We start from the raw sequence: 13,697 nt of genomic DNA on the forward strand, positions 1-13,697 counted from the left end.
TTTACCACAAAATCCCTCTCTAGGGATTTCCCTTATTCTCTGTTTGCTCAGGCCCTGGTGAATGGATTTCAACAGTCCCTCAGGAGTCTTTTGTTACTGACTGAGACAAGTATTTATTTTAGTTTGTCATTACCATACAACAATAAAACACAGAACAGAGTTGTTACATTTTCTTAAACATTCTTTTACTCACAAATTTCTATCTAAACATCTTACTAACTAAAATAAAAAAAATATTTGCAAAATGTAAATATTGCCCATAAATATAATTTAATGTTGGTTACATATAAAACATGAAATCCATTATTCATTTGATACAACACCATTGATATATATATTTGCAAAATTGTTATTTCCTGGCAGAATTTGAATATTTTTTCTTTTGATTTATTTTGCCAATTTAGTATTCCAATAAGGTCTTTATATTGATCACTGCTGCAGTAACCTAAGTCCTATGGATTATATCCTGCCAGGAATATAACGGCCAGTCATCTTCCAAAGCTTCATGGTACCTTCTATGCACCCAAACCATTAATCAGGAAGAGCAGACTAAAATTCAGGTTTGGAAGCAAAGATGTGTGTAAGCCTCCCAAATCATGGGAGGATTCAGGGGAGCGTGCCTACCCACCCCCTTGCACAAACAAAAATGTTTTTATTGCTGAAAATCAATGAAAGTGACCTCTAAGAATGACTTAATGGAATATATTGCACAAACATGCTGAGTCACACAGTCTGCTTACAAACTGTATTTTATTCTACATAATGTGTGTGTATATATTGTATTTCACTTACTTTCAAACACCACACAAGCACATCAGCTGGATGTGGAATAAAAAATTGAACAATTCTGTTAAGAATTTGATTAAGCTTAATAAAAAAAGATGGGATAAGCTTCTAGAATTTAAAACAAACAATTTACTGTACTATATACACTTGTAAACAAGTTATTTAAGTAATATTTAATATAATTAACACAGACTTATAACTAGTTATACGAATTAAACAGTCTTATCTGAATTAAAATAAAAGCTGTTGATAAACACAGCAGTTACAAGGTTAAACTTACCTGACTATATGCAGTAACTTGACACTGATGATTCTTAACACCATTAAAAAGAAGTTATGTACTCACCATAACGTTCCATCTGAGTAGATACTTCATTTGTCTGCAACCTGTGGGTAGTCGGATCCGACCTCGGATCCGAGCCGGCAGCTTTCCAAGCTTCAAGATCTGAGCTCCTAGCTCCTTCCCCCTACCCATAATCCCTTGCTACCAACCACATTACCTCAGATCGGTTATTTTTCCCTATAAGCTAAAGACGGAGAAGAAATTCTCCACAGGACAATATTTTACCGAGGTTCGGGGGATGGCAGGGGGGGGGGGGGTCGGTTGCAGACAAATGAAGTATCTACTCAGATGGAACGTTATGGTGAGTACATAACTTCTTTATCTGAAGTAGCTACTTCATTTGATCTGCAACCTGTGGGACAGAGTCCCCATCTTACCTAAAGGCCCTGGGTGGTCCCTACGGAAGGATATTCCTAAGCACCGCGGAGCCAAAGGAAGCCCTACTTCTGGAGATCATGTCCAGTTTGTAATGAGAAATGAACGTATGGGAAGAAGACCAAGTAGCTGCTGAACAGATATCGTCTACTGGAACTCTAGACCAAAAAGCTGTTGAGGTAGCCACAGATCTAGTAGAATGTGCCTGAATGACAACCGGAGCTGGCTTCCCAGCTGAAATGTATGCTTGTCTGATACATTGAGAGATCCAATTTGCTACTGTCACCTTAGAAATCGGTTTGCCCATGGCTGATTTAGCATAAGAAAAAAACAACTGGTCTGACTTGCAGAAATCTTTAGTCCTATGCAAGTAAAAACGTAGTTGTCTGTGCACATCCAATTTGTGCAATATGTATTCACCTTTGTTTTGGAAACTAGCAAAGAAAACAGGGAGGTTAATAGATTGATTAATGTTAGTCTCTGTGGCTACCTTAAGCAGAAATGAAGGATTAGTCCTGAGGGCCACCCTATCTTTGTGAAAAATAAGGTATGGATACTTAATGCACAAAGCTTGCAACTCTGATACCCGCTTGGCAGAGGGGATAGCAACCAAGAAGGCCGTCTTCCCAAATAGGAATTTTAAAGGCACTGAGGCCGCCGGTTTGAAAGGTGGTCCTGTTAATGCTTGTAAAACCAAGGTAAGATCCCATGGAGGCACAGCCGGTTTAATGGGAGGCTTTAAGAGAAACACGCCTTTTAAGAAGACTTTGCAAATTTTAGCTGACGCCAAAGAATTTATGCCATCCCCCACGTGATAATGAGAGATGGCTGCAAGTTGGACTTTAATGGTGGACGCACTAGCTCCCTGCCTAAAAAGGAGGGATAGAAAGTCCAGGATAGTAGGAATAGGGACCATAAAGGGATCTAATTCCTTATCCTTTGCCCAGATGGAAAAACATTTCCACTTACTGTTGTAGAGTTTCCTAGTGGATGGCTTATGAGCTGCCACCAGAATAGCCTTAACCGGGGATGAGATATCGGGAGTCCTTGCCATTAACGGAACTGGATCAGCCAGGCAGTGAGCCTGAGGCTGACCAGGTTTGGAGTGTGGCATCTCGTCGGATGCGAGATTAGGTCTGGTCTGGGATCCAGAATCCATGGGGGAGCCGCACTGTGAGACTGCAGAAAGGGGAACCAGACTTGTCGAGGCCAGAATGGGGCAATGAGAATCACTCTGCTCCCCAACCGACAGGCTTTCTGGATGAATTTCATCATCAGAGGAAGGAGGATATGCATAAAGAAGACCGGGCAGCCAAGCATGAACCAGAGCGTCCCTGGGGGATTCCCCTTTGGGGGGAACTTTCGCGAAATAATCGCTGCATTTTGAGTTTAGGGGTGAGGCAAAAAGGTCGCAGCGAGGCTGACCCCATTTGAGGAAGATATGCTTTGCGACAGAGGGATTCAGAGACCACTCGTAAGGGCTGAGAAAAACCCGACTCAGGCTGTCCGCTAATATGTTGGTCCGCCCCGGAATGTGCGTTGCTATCAGAAAGCGGTTGGTGGAAATAGCCCATTCCCACACTCTCATGGCTTCTTGACACAGGGGGTAAGATCTGGTCCCTCCCTGTTTGTTTATGTACCAGACAACGGACATGTTGTCCGTCTGGATTGCAACAGTCCCCAGAGGTAGAAGGTGATGGAGAGCTTGCAACGCCAACAGCACTGCCCTCATCTCTAAGACGTTGATATGCAATGCAGTCTCTAGAGAAGTCCACGTGCCTTGGACTGACTTGCCTGCGTAATGCCCGCCCCACCCGAGGCAAGAAGCGTCCGTGGTCAACGTGGCTTCGGCTGGGGGAATCACAAAGGGTCTCCTTCTTTGAGTTCCTGTGCTTGTAACTACCAAAGTAGGGAGTCCCTGCATGCTCTGCTCAGGGGAATCGGCATGTCCAAGGGATGGACCGAAAGAGACCATTGGACCTGTAGAGTCCACTGCAACACTCGCATTCGCAGACGAGCATGGAGAGAAAGGCCGATCGCCGCCGACATAGATCCTAACACCCTCAGGACTAATTCTGCTGGAGGAGCGGGGCTCTGAAGAATGTCCAAGACTTGGCGGTATAAACTGTTTATCCTGGCCGGAGTTAGAATTACTCTGGAGATTCGAGAATCCAACCTGGCCCCTATGAATTCTAGGGCTTGAGTGGGGCACAGGCAGGACTTCTTTAAATTGACTGAGATGCCCAGTTGGCCGAATACAGATAGGGCATAATCTCTTGCCGTAACCAGAAGATGCTTGTTGGGGGCGGTGAGGAGCCAGTCGTCCAGGTAAGGGAACACCTGAATGCCCTGGAGTCTCAGGTGGGCTGCCACCACTGCCATGACTTTGGTAAACACTCTGGGGGCTGAGGTTAGGCCAAACGGAAGAACCCTGAACTGATAATGACTGGTTCCTAGCCGGTAGCGGAGGAACCTCCTGGACCATCTGTCCATTAGTATATGGTAGTACGCGTCGTTGAGGTCCAATGAGCACATCCAGTCGTTCTCCCGCAGAAGGGGGAGAATAGATTGGAGAGTGACCATCCGGAACTTTTCCTTGGGTATAAACAGGTTCAGGGACGAAAGGTCTAGAATGGGTCTGAGGTCCCCCGTTTTCTTTGGCACCAAGAAGAACCTGGAGTAATAACTCGATCCGGACTGATCTGGGGGGACGGGCCGGATGGCTCTTTTTCTTAGCAACTCCGAAATTTCTAAAGTTGCGGACTCCCTTTGATGGGGTGGAACATCGGGGAGATACCTGGGTTTGGGGGTGGGGGTGTAAGAATGATATGGTGTAACTTCTGGATATTATCCGGAGCACCCATCAATCGTTTGTAATGGACTCCCACTTTGATCGGTGCTCCGATAATCGCCCCCCACTGCCTCCAGAGAGGGACAGTCGGGCAAGCCCTCAGGGCTGTTGCACAGGTCCCTCCGAGAAAGGTTCTCTCGACCCGAAGTTACGCGGGCCCCCTCTGCCCCTGGGCCGGCGTCCACTCTGGCCTCCTCTGCCTCTAGAGGACGAGTTGTCCACAGCAGGACGGGATCGCTGAGATTTACGAAACCACAACTTCTTTTGCCCCCTCTGATTCCTAGAAAAGGATCTTTGGGGGTTAGAGAAGCGGACTCCGACGGCCGACAGCGTCTTCCCATCCTTCTCACTTTGGACAAGCGTGTCGCGAACTGTTGAGCCAAATAAGGCCGAACCATCGTAAGGGGCGTTCGCGAAGGACGCCTTGAAGGGATCCGTGAAGTTGCCGAGGCGGAGCCAGGAGTGCCGTCTTAAGACTACTCCCGCTCCGCTGGCTCTAGCGGCTCCTTCCGTGGCATGGGAAAGAAGCCGCATAGATGTATTTGAGATGGACTTTAGAGTGGCCATTCGAGTCTCAAAAACCTTTTTGTCTGAGACCGACATGGACTCCGGAGGGGCTGCAGCGTATTCCTTAACCAAGTCACGTTGCAGCCGGATAGTGTGTGCCATGTAGTTCAGCGACCTTATGGCAAAGGTTGCTGAAGCAAACATCCGCTTCCCAATACGGTCCAAGGCTCGGGACTCCTTGTCCGGCGGATGGACCGAGGAACTTTCTTGGGCAAGTTCTCTCTTAGTGGCAGCCGCCATCAACATAGCATCAACCGGCGTGCCTTTGGACCAAGAAGGTCTATCAGAGGGAGGGCTGAGGACCTTATCCGGGCGCCTAGGAATAGGCTCCACGGTGTCAGGCTCCTTCCAAGCCCTGGTGGTAATTAAGTCCAATGAAACACAACACACGTTGGATAAAAGACTTTATAGAACGCAAAGCTTTCAGGTAAAACCCTTTCTCAATACTGAATATATCCAAGTAAAAAAAGCAAGTGCTTATATACAAGCCCAGAAACACATGACCGCAGCCAAAGTCATGTGACAAACTTTACAAAATACATATTATCAAAACATAAAGTATATTAAACAACATATAAAAAACTTATAAAATTACCCTATGCAGATCTTAAGAAATATATAGAAATATAACAATGGCTATAATAAAATACTTTATTTCACATTACGTTGTAATGTAAGAATAGGCTTAATGCTAACAGTATTATTAACACCTGGATCATGATCAGCGTTCAATCGAATGATCCATTGATACTCCTTTATTTCAAGAAAATTATTGATGTCACCCCCCCCCCCCCCGAAGCTAAGGAGTTACTGAGTCTATGACTCTAAATTTGAAGCTATGTGGATTCCCATATTTTTGATAGTTTCTGTTTTTTGGCAACTTCAAGTTTATCATCAAGCTCATGTAATTTATTAAGTAATGATTGATACGTAGAAGACATATCGCTAAAACAGGACATTAATTTTATCTCATCATCCAGTTTAGTGATTTCATTCTTTAGTTCATATTCAACAGTTCCAAAATACTCATTCATCAGTGCCATATAGTCCAGGCTAAGCTTCAGGTTAAGCTGCTGCCAGCGTTTTAATAACTCAGGATAAACATTGCCATATGATGGCATCTTCAAAATTCTGAGTCCCCGTGGCACAATGCCTATTTTAAGGTAAGCGCAGAAGCTAAACCTCTGCCATTGGAAACGTTTAAATGAGCTGACCTTCCGCTCAAGTAAAACAAGCTTATAATTAAATGCAACAATATCACCTTGGAGTGAAGATGCATTGTCCAAGTTAACTTGTAGTTCATTATCAGGAACAGTTGCAGGAACAAAGTCCATTAGAGGATTCACTTCTTGTGTTAACAGAATGTAATGATTCCATAGTAGGCAACAGGCTGCAAAAGTCAGGCTAAAAAGCAGTATTACCCAACGAAACAGCAGCAATGAACTAGTAGAACAACGTAACAAATTATAGCCATTGTTATATTTTTATATATTTCTTAAGATCTGCATAGGGTAATTTTATAAGTTGTTTAATATACTTTATGTTTTGATAATATGTATTTTGTAAAGTTTGTCACATGACTTTGGCTGCAGTCATGTGTTTCTGGGCTTGTATATAAGCACTTGCTTTTTTTACTTGGATGTATTCAGTATTGAGAAAGGGTTTTACCTGAAAGCTTTGCGTTCTATAAAGTCTTTTATCCAACGTGTGTTGTGTTTCATTGGATTTTATCAGCTATCTACGTTGTTCTAGTAATTAAGTCCACCAAGGGGTCGGCTGGGGGGGGACACCCAGGAGGTAGATGGGGCTGCCTCAAAGGCCTCCAGGAATACGGATTCGTCCAGGGAGGGTTTTTGGGCAGACCACCCCCCTCTTATACGCAGCATTTCCATGATGTCCCCAAATGAGACATCTTCAGGGGGTGACCTTGGGGAACCCTCCGTATCCTCCAAATCCGTATCCGTGGTAATGGACTCGGGGGAGTCCAGGTGCCTCCTTTTGCAGTGGTGCTTTCGAGGTACCTCTTCGGCGGGACTGTCCGAAGAGGGCTCGTCTACCGGGTGTTGTTCCTCCCTGGGAACTAGCTGGAGGATTTGGGCAGGCTGTCCAGATGGACGGATGATCGAAGACAGACCCTGATACAGTGGGGGTACGGGTGGATCCGAAGGCCCGGTCGGGGACCTGGATGATCTCAACAGTACCCTTTCAACCACCTCAAAAGCCGAAGGAGATTCACCATCACCAGCCTGAGAAAGCAACCTCCTCGGCTCCGAGGAGATGATCGTGGTCGGAGCCGAAGCAATCGGATCCGAGGTAGCGGTGTGCTCCGACCCAATCGGCGCCGAAGACACAACCACTCCCTCGGATCCGATGCTCAACCCTCGGCCCCGAGAGCTTGGATCCGACAAGCTCGAAGACATAGTCGGCGTCGAAGATACTAACCCTGTCGGTGCCGACGTATCCCCGGATCCGAAAGGGCCTGGATCCGACAACTCCGAGACCCAAAAACGGGTCGGAGAAGGAGCGATCGGGGCAAAAATGGGGGCTGCCGTCCCTCCCAAAGGGGGGGGAGGCAAGAGCATCCCCATCTGCATCTGGGTCTGCAAAAATCTTCGCATCATCCGATCCATGTCTGCCTCGGAGATGCTTCTGGTGGACCGCGAAGAGGTAGTCGAGGCAGGCCGGGAAGGCCGCCTCGAAGACCTCGAGGGAGACCTATCCTCCTCCTCCGGCTCCGGAGAGAAAGAAGGTGAACGGAGCCGAGAGGACAAGGATCCGCAGACCCTCTCAGGGGACTTCAGCAACTTCGTAGGTGGAGCCGAGGGATGAGACTCGGCCCGCCTTTTAGAAGAATGACTTTCCCTCTCTCTATGTTTCTTCTTCTCCTTATGGGAAGAAGACCCAGACTCCACAGAGCTAGTACCGGATAAGGGAGGTTGAGTCCCGGGTACAGCTACCGGAGTAGCCAGCGCCGAAGCTACAGGAGTAGCTTGGGCTCGGCTGGGAGAGGAAGAAGAAGCCGATTCCTGAGGGAGTTTTCCCACCAGGATCAGCTTGTTCTTCCTGTCCCTAAGTGCCTGAGGGTTGAAGGCCGCACAGATCTGGCAGGCCTCCGACAAATGTGCTGCCCCCAGACATAAAACGCACTGAGTGTGGCCATCAGCTGGGGAAAGCTTGTGGCCACACTCAGTACACTTTGAAAAAATAGCTTTAGATTCAGCCATTATCCTCTCACACACACACCCAAACACTAAAGGGGGGAGGGGGAGAGACAAGTTAAACTAAAGAGAAAGAGGTTTTTTTTTTAAGGAGTTGGATAATAAAACAACACACACACACACACACACACACACACACACACACACACACACACACACACACACACACACACACACACACACGTATTAAACTATAATATTCTTAAGAAAATAGGTTATCTATCGAAAAAAGGAATAATCTCACCAAATGCTAGGAGCTCTTCACAGAGAAGCAACCGTCTTTAGCTGCGGCAAAAAATGATCTGAGGTAATGTGGTTGGTAGCAAGGGATTATGGGTAGGGGGAGGAGCTAGGAGCTCGGATCTTGAAGCTTGGAAAGCTGTCGGATCCGACTACCCACAGGTAGCAGATCAAATGAAGTAACTACTTCAGATCTAAAATTTTCAACATGCTCATGTTATAACATTATCATAAAATGAAAGTGGGATCAAAGCCCATTTCTGATCAGATGATGAGTTTTGGTGAGCATGTGTAAAGCACACTTCAGGAATGAACTACATAATAACATCACCAGTGCTCTCAAGACAGATAGATATCCCATGATAAAATCTGAGGTTAAGATGTTAAACAAAAAATAATAATACAGCTGACAGATGAGTGAAAACACTGAACTTGGCTACTGCCTCTCTAACAACATACACAAAGACACATACAGACTGAGATTTCCAGTACAGTGAAAGCGAAGGTTGTACAGTTCTGAAAGTGAAGTATTGCACATAGCACATCATGACAGCCAAGTGTTTGAGTAAACAGTGGATCATTCCCATCGCTATAGAAAAAAATATCAACAACATGGTGTTCTTTAGTGAAGGACTTCAACAATTACAAGACTGGGCAGCCTTGCATAGTTAATAAAGTAGGGATGTTAACAGGGTACAGAACACTCCAAATGTAATAATTTAAAAAATTAAAAACAAGCAGTCAACATAGTAACTACAATAACCAACACTGGCAACATGAGAACATGTCCTTGTTTTGAAATGTGGAATTGAAACTAGTATGGTGGGGACATGCATTGTATCGGTATGTACTTCGGCAACTTGCAGGTCCAATGCATTTAACTGACTTGTGCACATCGGTGCTGTGTAGGTGTGTAAGTGAATAGCAATAGATACTTGCTTGACATTCACTTAGTAAATGAATGCTGCCTACATTTTTTTTCTAAGATCAAGAGGCAGTGGGGTAAGGGATTTAGCCATTTTCCCCTTGCAGTGAGATCTTAAGAGTTAGTAGATTTAAGCTGCAGGAATGTAAGAGGCGCAGTGGGGGTAATGTTGGAAGTGTGCATGCTTAATTCGATATATTTAATGAGTGCCTGAAGTTGCAAAGGTTGTACATTCTAATATACTGAATCATGATATAAGGCACATTGAAGATTCAATATAGATCTGATCCTCCAGTATTATGCAGCTGTAAGTATGTGTGGCCAGGGAGAAAAATATAAAGATTGGACAGAATTTTTTTTTTTATATGTACAGCAAAACAGGACACTTTTCCTTACTTCCCATTATCAAATGCTGAGCACATCAAACTGGGGAGTAAACAGAGCGGAACAAAGTACCACCACAAAAAGGAGCTTTGAATTGACACCAGTTAAAGGTACACATGGACTTTTTTTTTTTTTTTTTACATTAATGGCAAACCTGACATGACTGATCCCTGCACTGTTGTACTGACCACCATAAAGTGCTCTAAAGTTGAAAACTTGACAGTATGGTTCTCTGTACATATGCATCATATTTGTATGCATCATATATGTAGGTCATGCCAAATTATAATCTTTAAGTTTACAAAAGCCCCAGTATTTCCAGAAAAACATACTGGAATGTTCTGTGCAACAGAGTGATGTGAGACTGCCCTTAGCAGAAGTAGGAGTACAGCACTCTGACATTTCTGAAAGTCTGTAATGTCACACTCTTAAATGTACCTCTGGGAGTGCTGGTGATAATAATCAGTATCAATGAATGTCCACCTGCAAATGAAAAACAGAGATTCCAAACTCTAAGGAGTGCCACAGACACCAAAGCAATAGCTTCACCAGGCAGGCTGACCTTAGACTCAAAATACATCACGAACAGTATAAAATGGTGCATGGAAATTGTAATTAAGATCTTTAAAAATCGTGGCAATTCTACACCACACAATAACGTTCCCAAATAACTCAATACCACTTTGTCACACAGCTGCTCTTAATCAGAAGGTGTAAAGCAGAAAAGAACTTCACAATGAACATCTGCAGAATGTACATCAAGATGTACTTCAGAGGGAAGCAGTGGTCTTTAGTAGACCACAGTATAAAAATGAAACATCATTTTTTATTATTAATGGCAGAAAGTTTTCCATTTGAAAGAAAGTAAACTGAAAATCTTTCCTTCATTAGAAAGGTCAGTTTACTGGAAGCAATATTTCATTTTTCCTTTACATCTATAGTGAAGACGGTCAGTAAAATGGAACTGTCAAAATTATATTTTACCTTCATTGCAAAGCCAGATGGCATCATATTCTTGGGCCATTCAAACTCCGTTGTATGAATTCTGATCCCAGACTCAAGTAAAAGTACTGCTTTAGCGTCGGGCCTGCATGAAGAAAAATGTTCAATCAGTTTAATGGTTTACTGTTTAATGCAGTTCAGAAAGATGGTAAAGGGCATTTAATCTGATTGTATGGTTTGTGCAACAGATTTAATTTGAATTTGTAGAGCACTGATCAGACAACCAAGCTCAGCCCAGGTTACAAGGTGAAACAAAAATGAATAGAGCAGCATAAACAGAAAATATAGAGTATTTACTGACAAAAATCATTTTACTGAAGGAATTGGCATATATTACTGTACAGCGTCACTGTATACAAATGAGAATATATTGCATCACTGTAGACAATAACTGTTTTTACAAATACATGAATAAGCAAATAAAGAAAAACAGTGCTGCATTACATGACAGTGAGCATTTAGAACCTGGAATTCTACCTACCTAAAAAGGTACTGACAATGTCATAATTTATGAGGAATCCAAAAGAAGGTAATGTTGATATCTTATTGTTTAAATACTCAGATCAAAAGATCAAACTCCAACATGATATAGTTATAAATATCTATATGTATATACATAAACAGGTGTTATATATACATATACACACACACACACACACACACACACACACACACACACACACACACACATTTACAAATGCATATACAACTATACATGTCTGTGTATACGCTGTCACAACAGCGAAAACAAAAACAAAACAATCTTATTATATCAAATATAAAAAGACTGAATCAAGAAAGAGAGTTTGCTCTTAAAGACTTCATATAATACATACCATATAACATATAAAACATATATATATATATATATATATATATATATATACATATATATATATATATCTATATATATATATATATATATATATATATGTACATGTGTGTTTGAAAAGCATACATATAAATCTAAACTTCATAATGTTGAATTTCATTTTATGCTGAAGTAATCAAAACTCATTTGATTGCTTCTTTCTGCCAGCATTAAGTTTGTGCAGGATTATAAAAGTGGGATATTTGGGAATTTGACCTTTCCATTCTGCTGAGCGATTTTGGAGTTGGCACATATAATTAGCAGTGGGTATTTTTTCTTCACTTTTGACTTTCTATATTTCAGGATCAGCATGCAGCAGTTCGATGTTCTGAAGTTCATCCATCTACATATATACATACATACAGACAGACACAGAGTCTAGAATGAAAATGTGATCATGTAATGTAAATAGTATGAAATGTGTGTGAGGCAATTTGTGATGATGGAAATTTTGTATATATATATATATATATATATATATACACACATATATATATATATATATATATATATATATTTTTTTTTTTGCCTCAGCCAGTTTACTATTTAGCGGTTACAATACCCTCATCACAGTTTTGACTTTGTTTTAGCATCATGACAAGTGTTCCATACAGTTATCAACTTATCCAGTACACTAGCACTTTTGAAGCTCATTCTGGAATGATTTTCTACTTATACTCCCAAAAGCAGTTGAAAAGTCAATAAAAGTCAAGGGAGTGGTTTGGTTTTTCACACAGCTTTTCTCTCTCATCTGTCTTAGAATAAAATGTTACCTGTGCATCTAAAGCCAAAATGGAATCCAGGCTTTGACTCCCTTTATCACTTTTCTCCGTTATCTATCAGGTGCATATAACTGACAAGACTACTTTACTAGCTGTTGATAGAAGGCTAGTGTCCCTTTAATTCTGGTAATTTAATCTGTCATCCTTTTTCTTTACTGGTGTAAAAACTAAACTCTTCTAGTCTATTGGTATAGCTACAGGCATCATGTGTTTCACAGATTATATAAATAATTAAATGCTTTTTCATAACTAGTTTTTAGACTTCATCTGGAATATTATCAACTCCACTTGCATAGTTTTTAGTTGATTTATACTGCATTTAATTTCATATTTGTTTTGTGGGTCTGAGGTGATTAAACAAGATCCATCCAAAAACAACTTAAAGTAAACAAATGTCAAGTATTCACAACTGTACAGCCACTCACAGCATGATGGGAATACATCAAGAACATGCACTCTCACCAGATGAATTTTTCTGTACACAGCTATTCAGTTATCTCCCATCTTTTTTTTTTAATTTCGTCATATCTTTTAGGTTTTTAATACTATGATGGGAAATGGACCCCATTCCTAAGTCAAAGTACGATTAAACTTCTTGAAATTAGTACTGTTTCAATCGCTGATGTCAGCCAGAAGTGCTCTTCGGAGCACCCGCAATGTGCCCAGTAATGACTCCTCTTGCAATTCGTACTGGGTTACATAGATTGGTAACATATCTAAATATGATTGTAGAGTCTTTTTTAGAAGACTTGTTGCTCCTACTACTATTGGAACTATTTGGGTATCTTTCTTCCACATTGCTCGTTTCTGCTTGCAAATCCTGGTATTTTATGAATTTGTGTGTCTCTCTCTCTCTCTACGCAGGACACTGCAGTCATTAGGTGTGGCGATTTCAATGATCAATGCTACTTTTGTCTTCTTTTCTTGGATGACTATATCTGGTTTTCTAGCATCTATCTTTTGAACTGTTGGTAATGGGTGATCCTGTGTGATATAAACTTCATTTTCTATGATGCTTTGTGGCTCGTTCCCAGTGTTTTTCAGCCACTTCAATACCATAATTTCTACACAATCCCCAGTGTAACAGTCTTGCCACGTTATTATGCTTTTCAGTATACAGTCCTTCTGCCATTAGAGTGTCGCAACAAGCAACTAGGTGTGCGACTGTTTCCAATTCAGATTTACAAAACCTACATTTGTCGGTTTCTCCCACATGTTCAATGGACTTTGTAAACCAACGTGTACATAGCCCACTATCTTGTTTTTTTTTTTTTTTTTTTTTTTTTTTTTTTTTGGCAGATTCAGTTGCTACCTGATTTGTATCTACTAGTTTGATTTCCATTCCTGCTTGAC

General features: G+C 42.0%; 1 protein-coding gene across 1 annotated transcript in view; it reads right to left on the reverse strand.

Annotated features, from left to right (window-relative positions):
- The window catches only part of NEMF (nuclear export mediator factor), a 1,922,187-nt gene that overhangs the window by 1,802,866 nt on the left and 105,624 nt on the right, over nucleotides 1-13,697 (reverse strand). Inside the window, exon 3 of the mRNA XM_044074284.1 lies at nucleotides 10,674-10,776. Coding sequence (XP_043930219.1) covers nucleotides 10,674-10,776 — 103 coding nt within the window. The remainder of the gene's footprint in view (nucleotides 1-10,673; nucleotides 10,777-13,697) is intronic.

The sequence above is a fragment of the Protopterus annectens genome, chromosome 6.part0, assembly GCF_019279795.1.
Source record: "Protopterus annectens isolate FY-2018-M chromosome 6.part0, PAN1.0, whole genome shotgun sequence".
Lineage (NCBI taxonomy): Eukaryota > Metazoa > Chordata > Ceratodontiformes > Protopteridae > Protopterus > Protopterus annectens.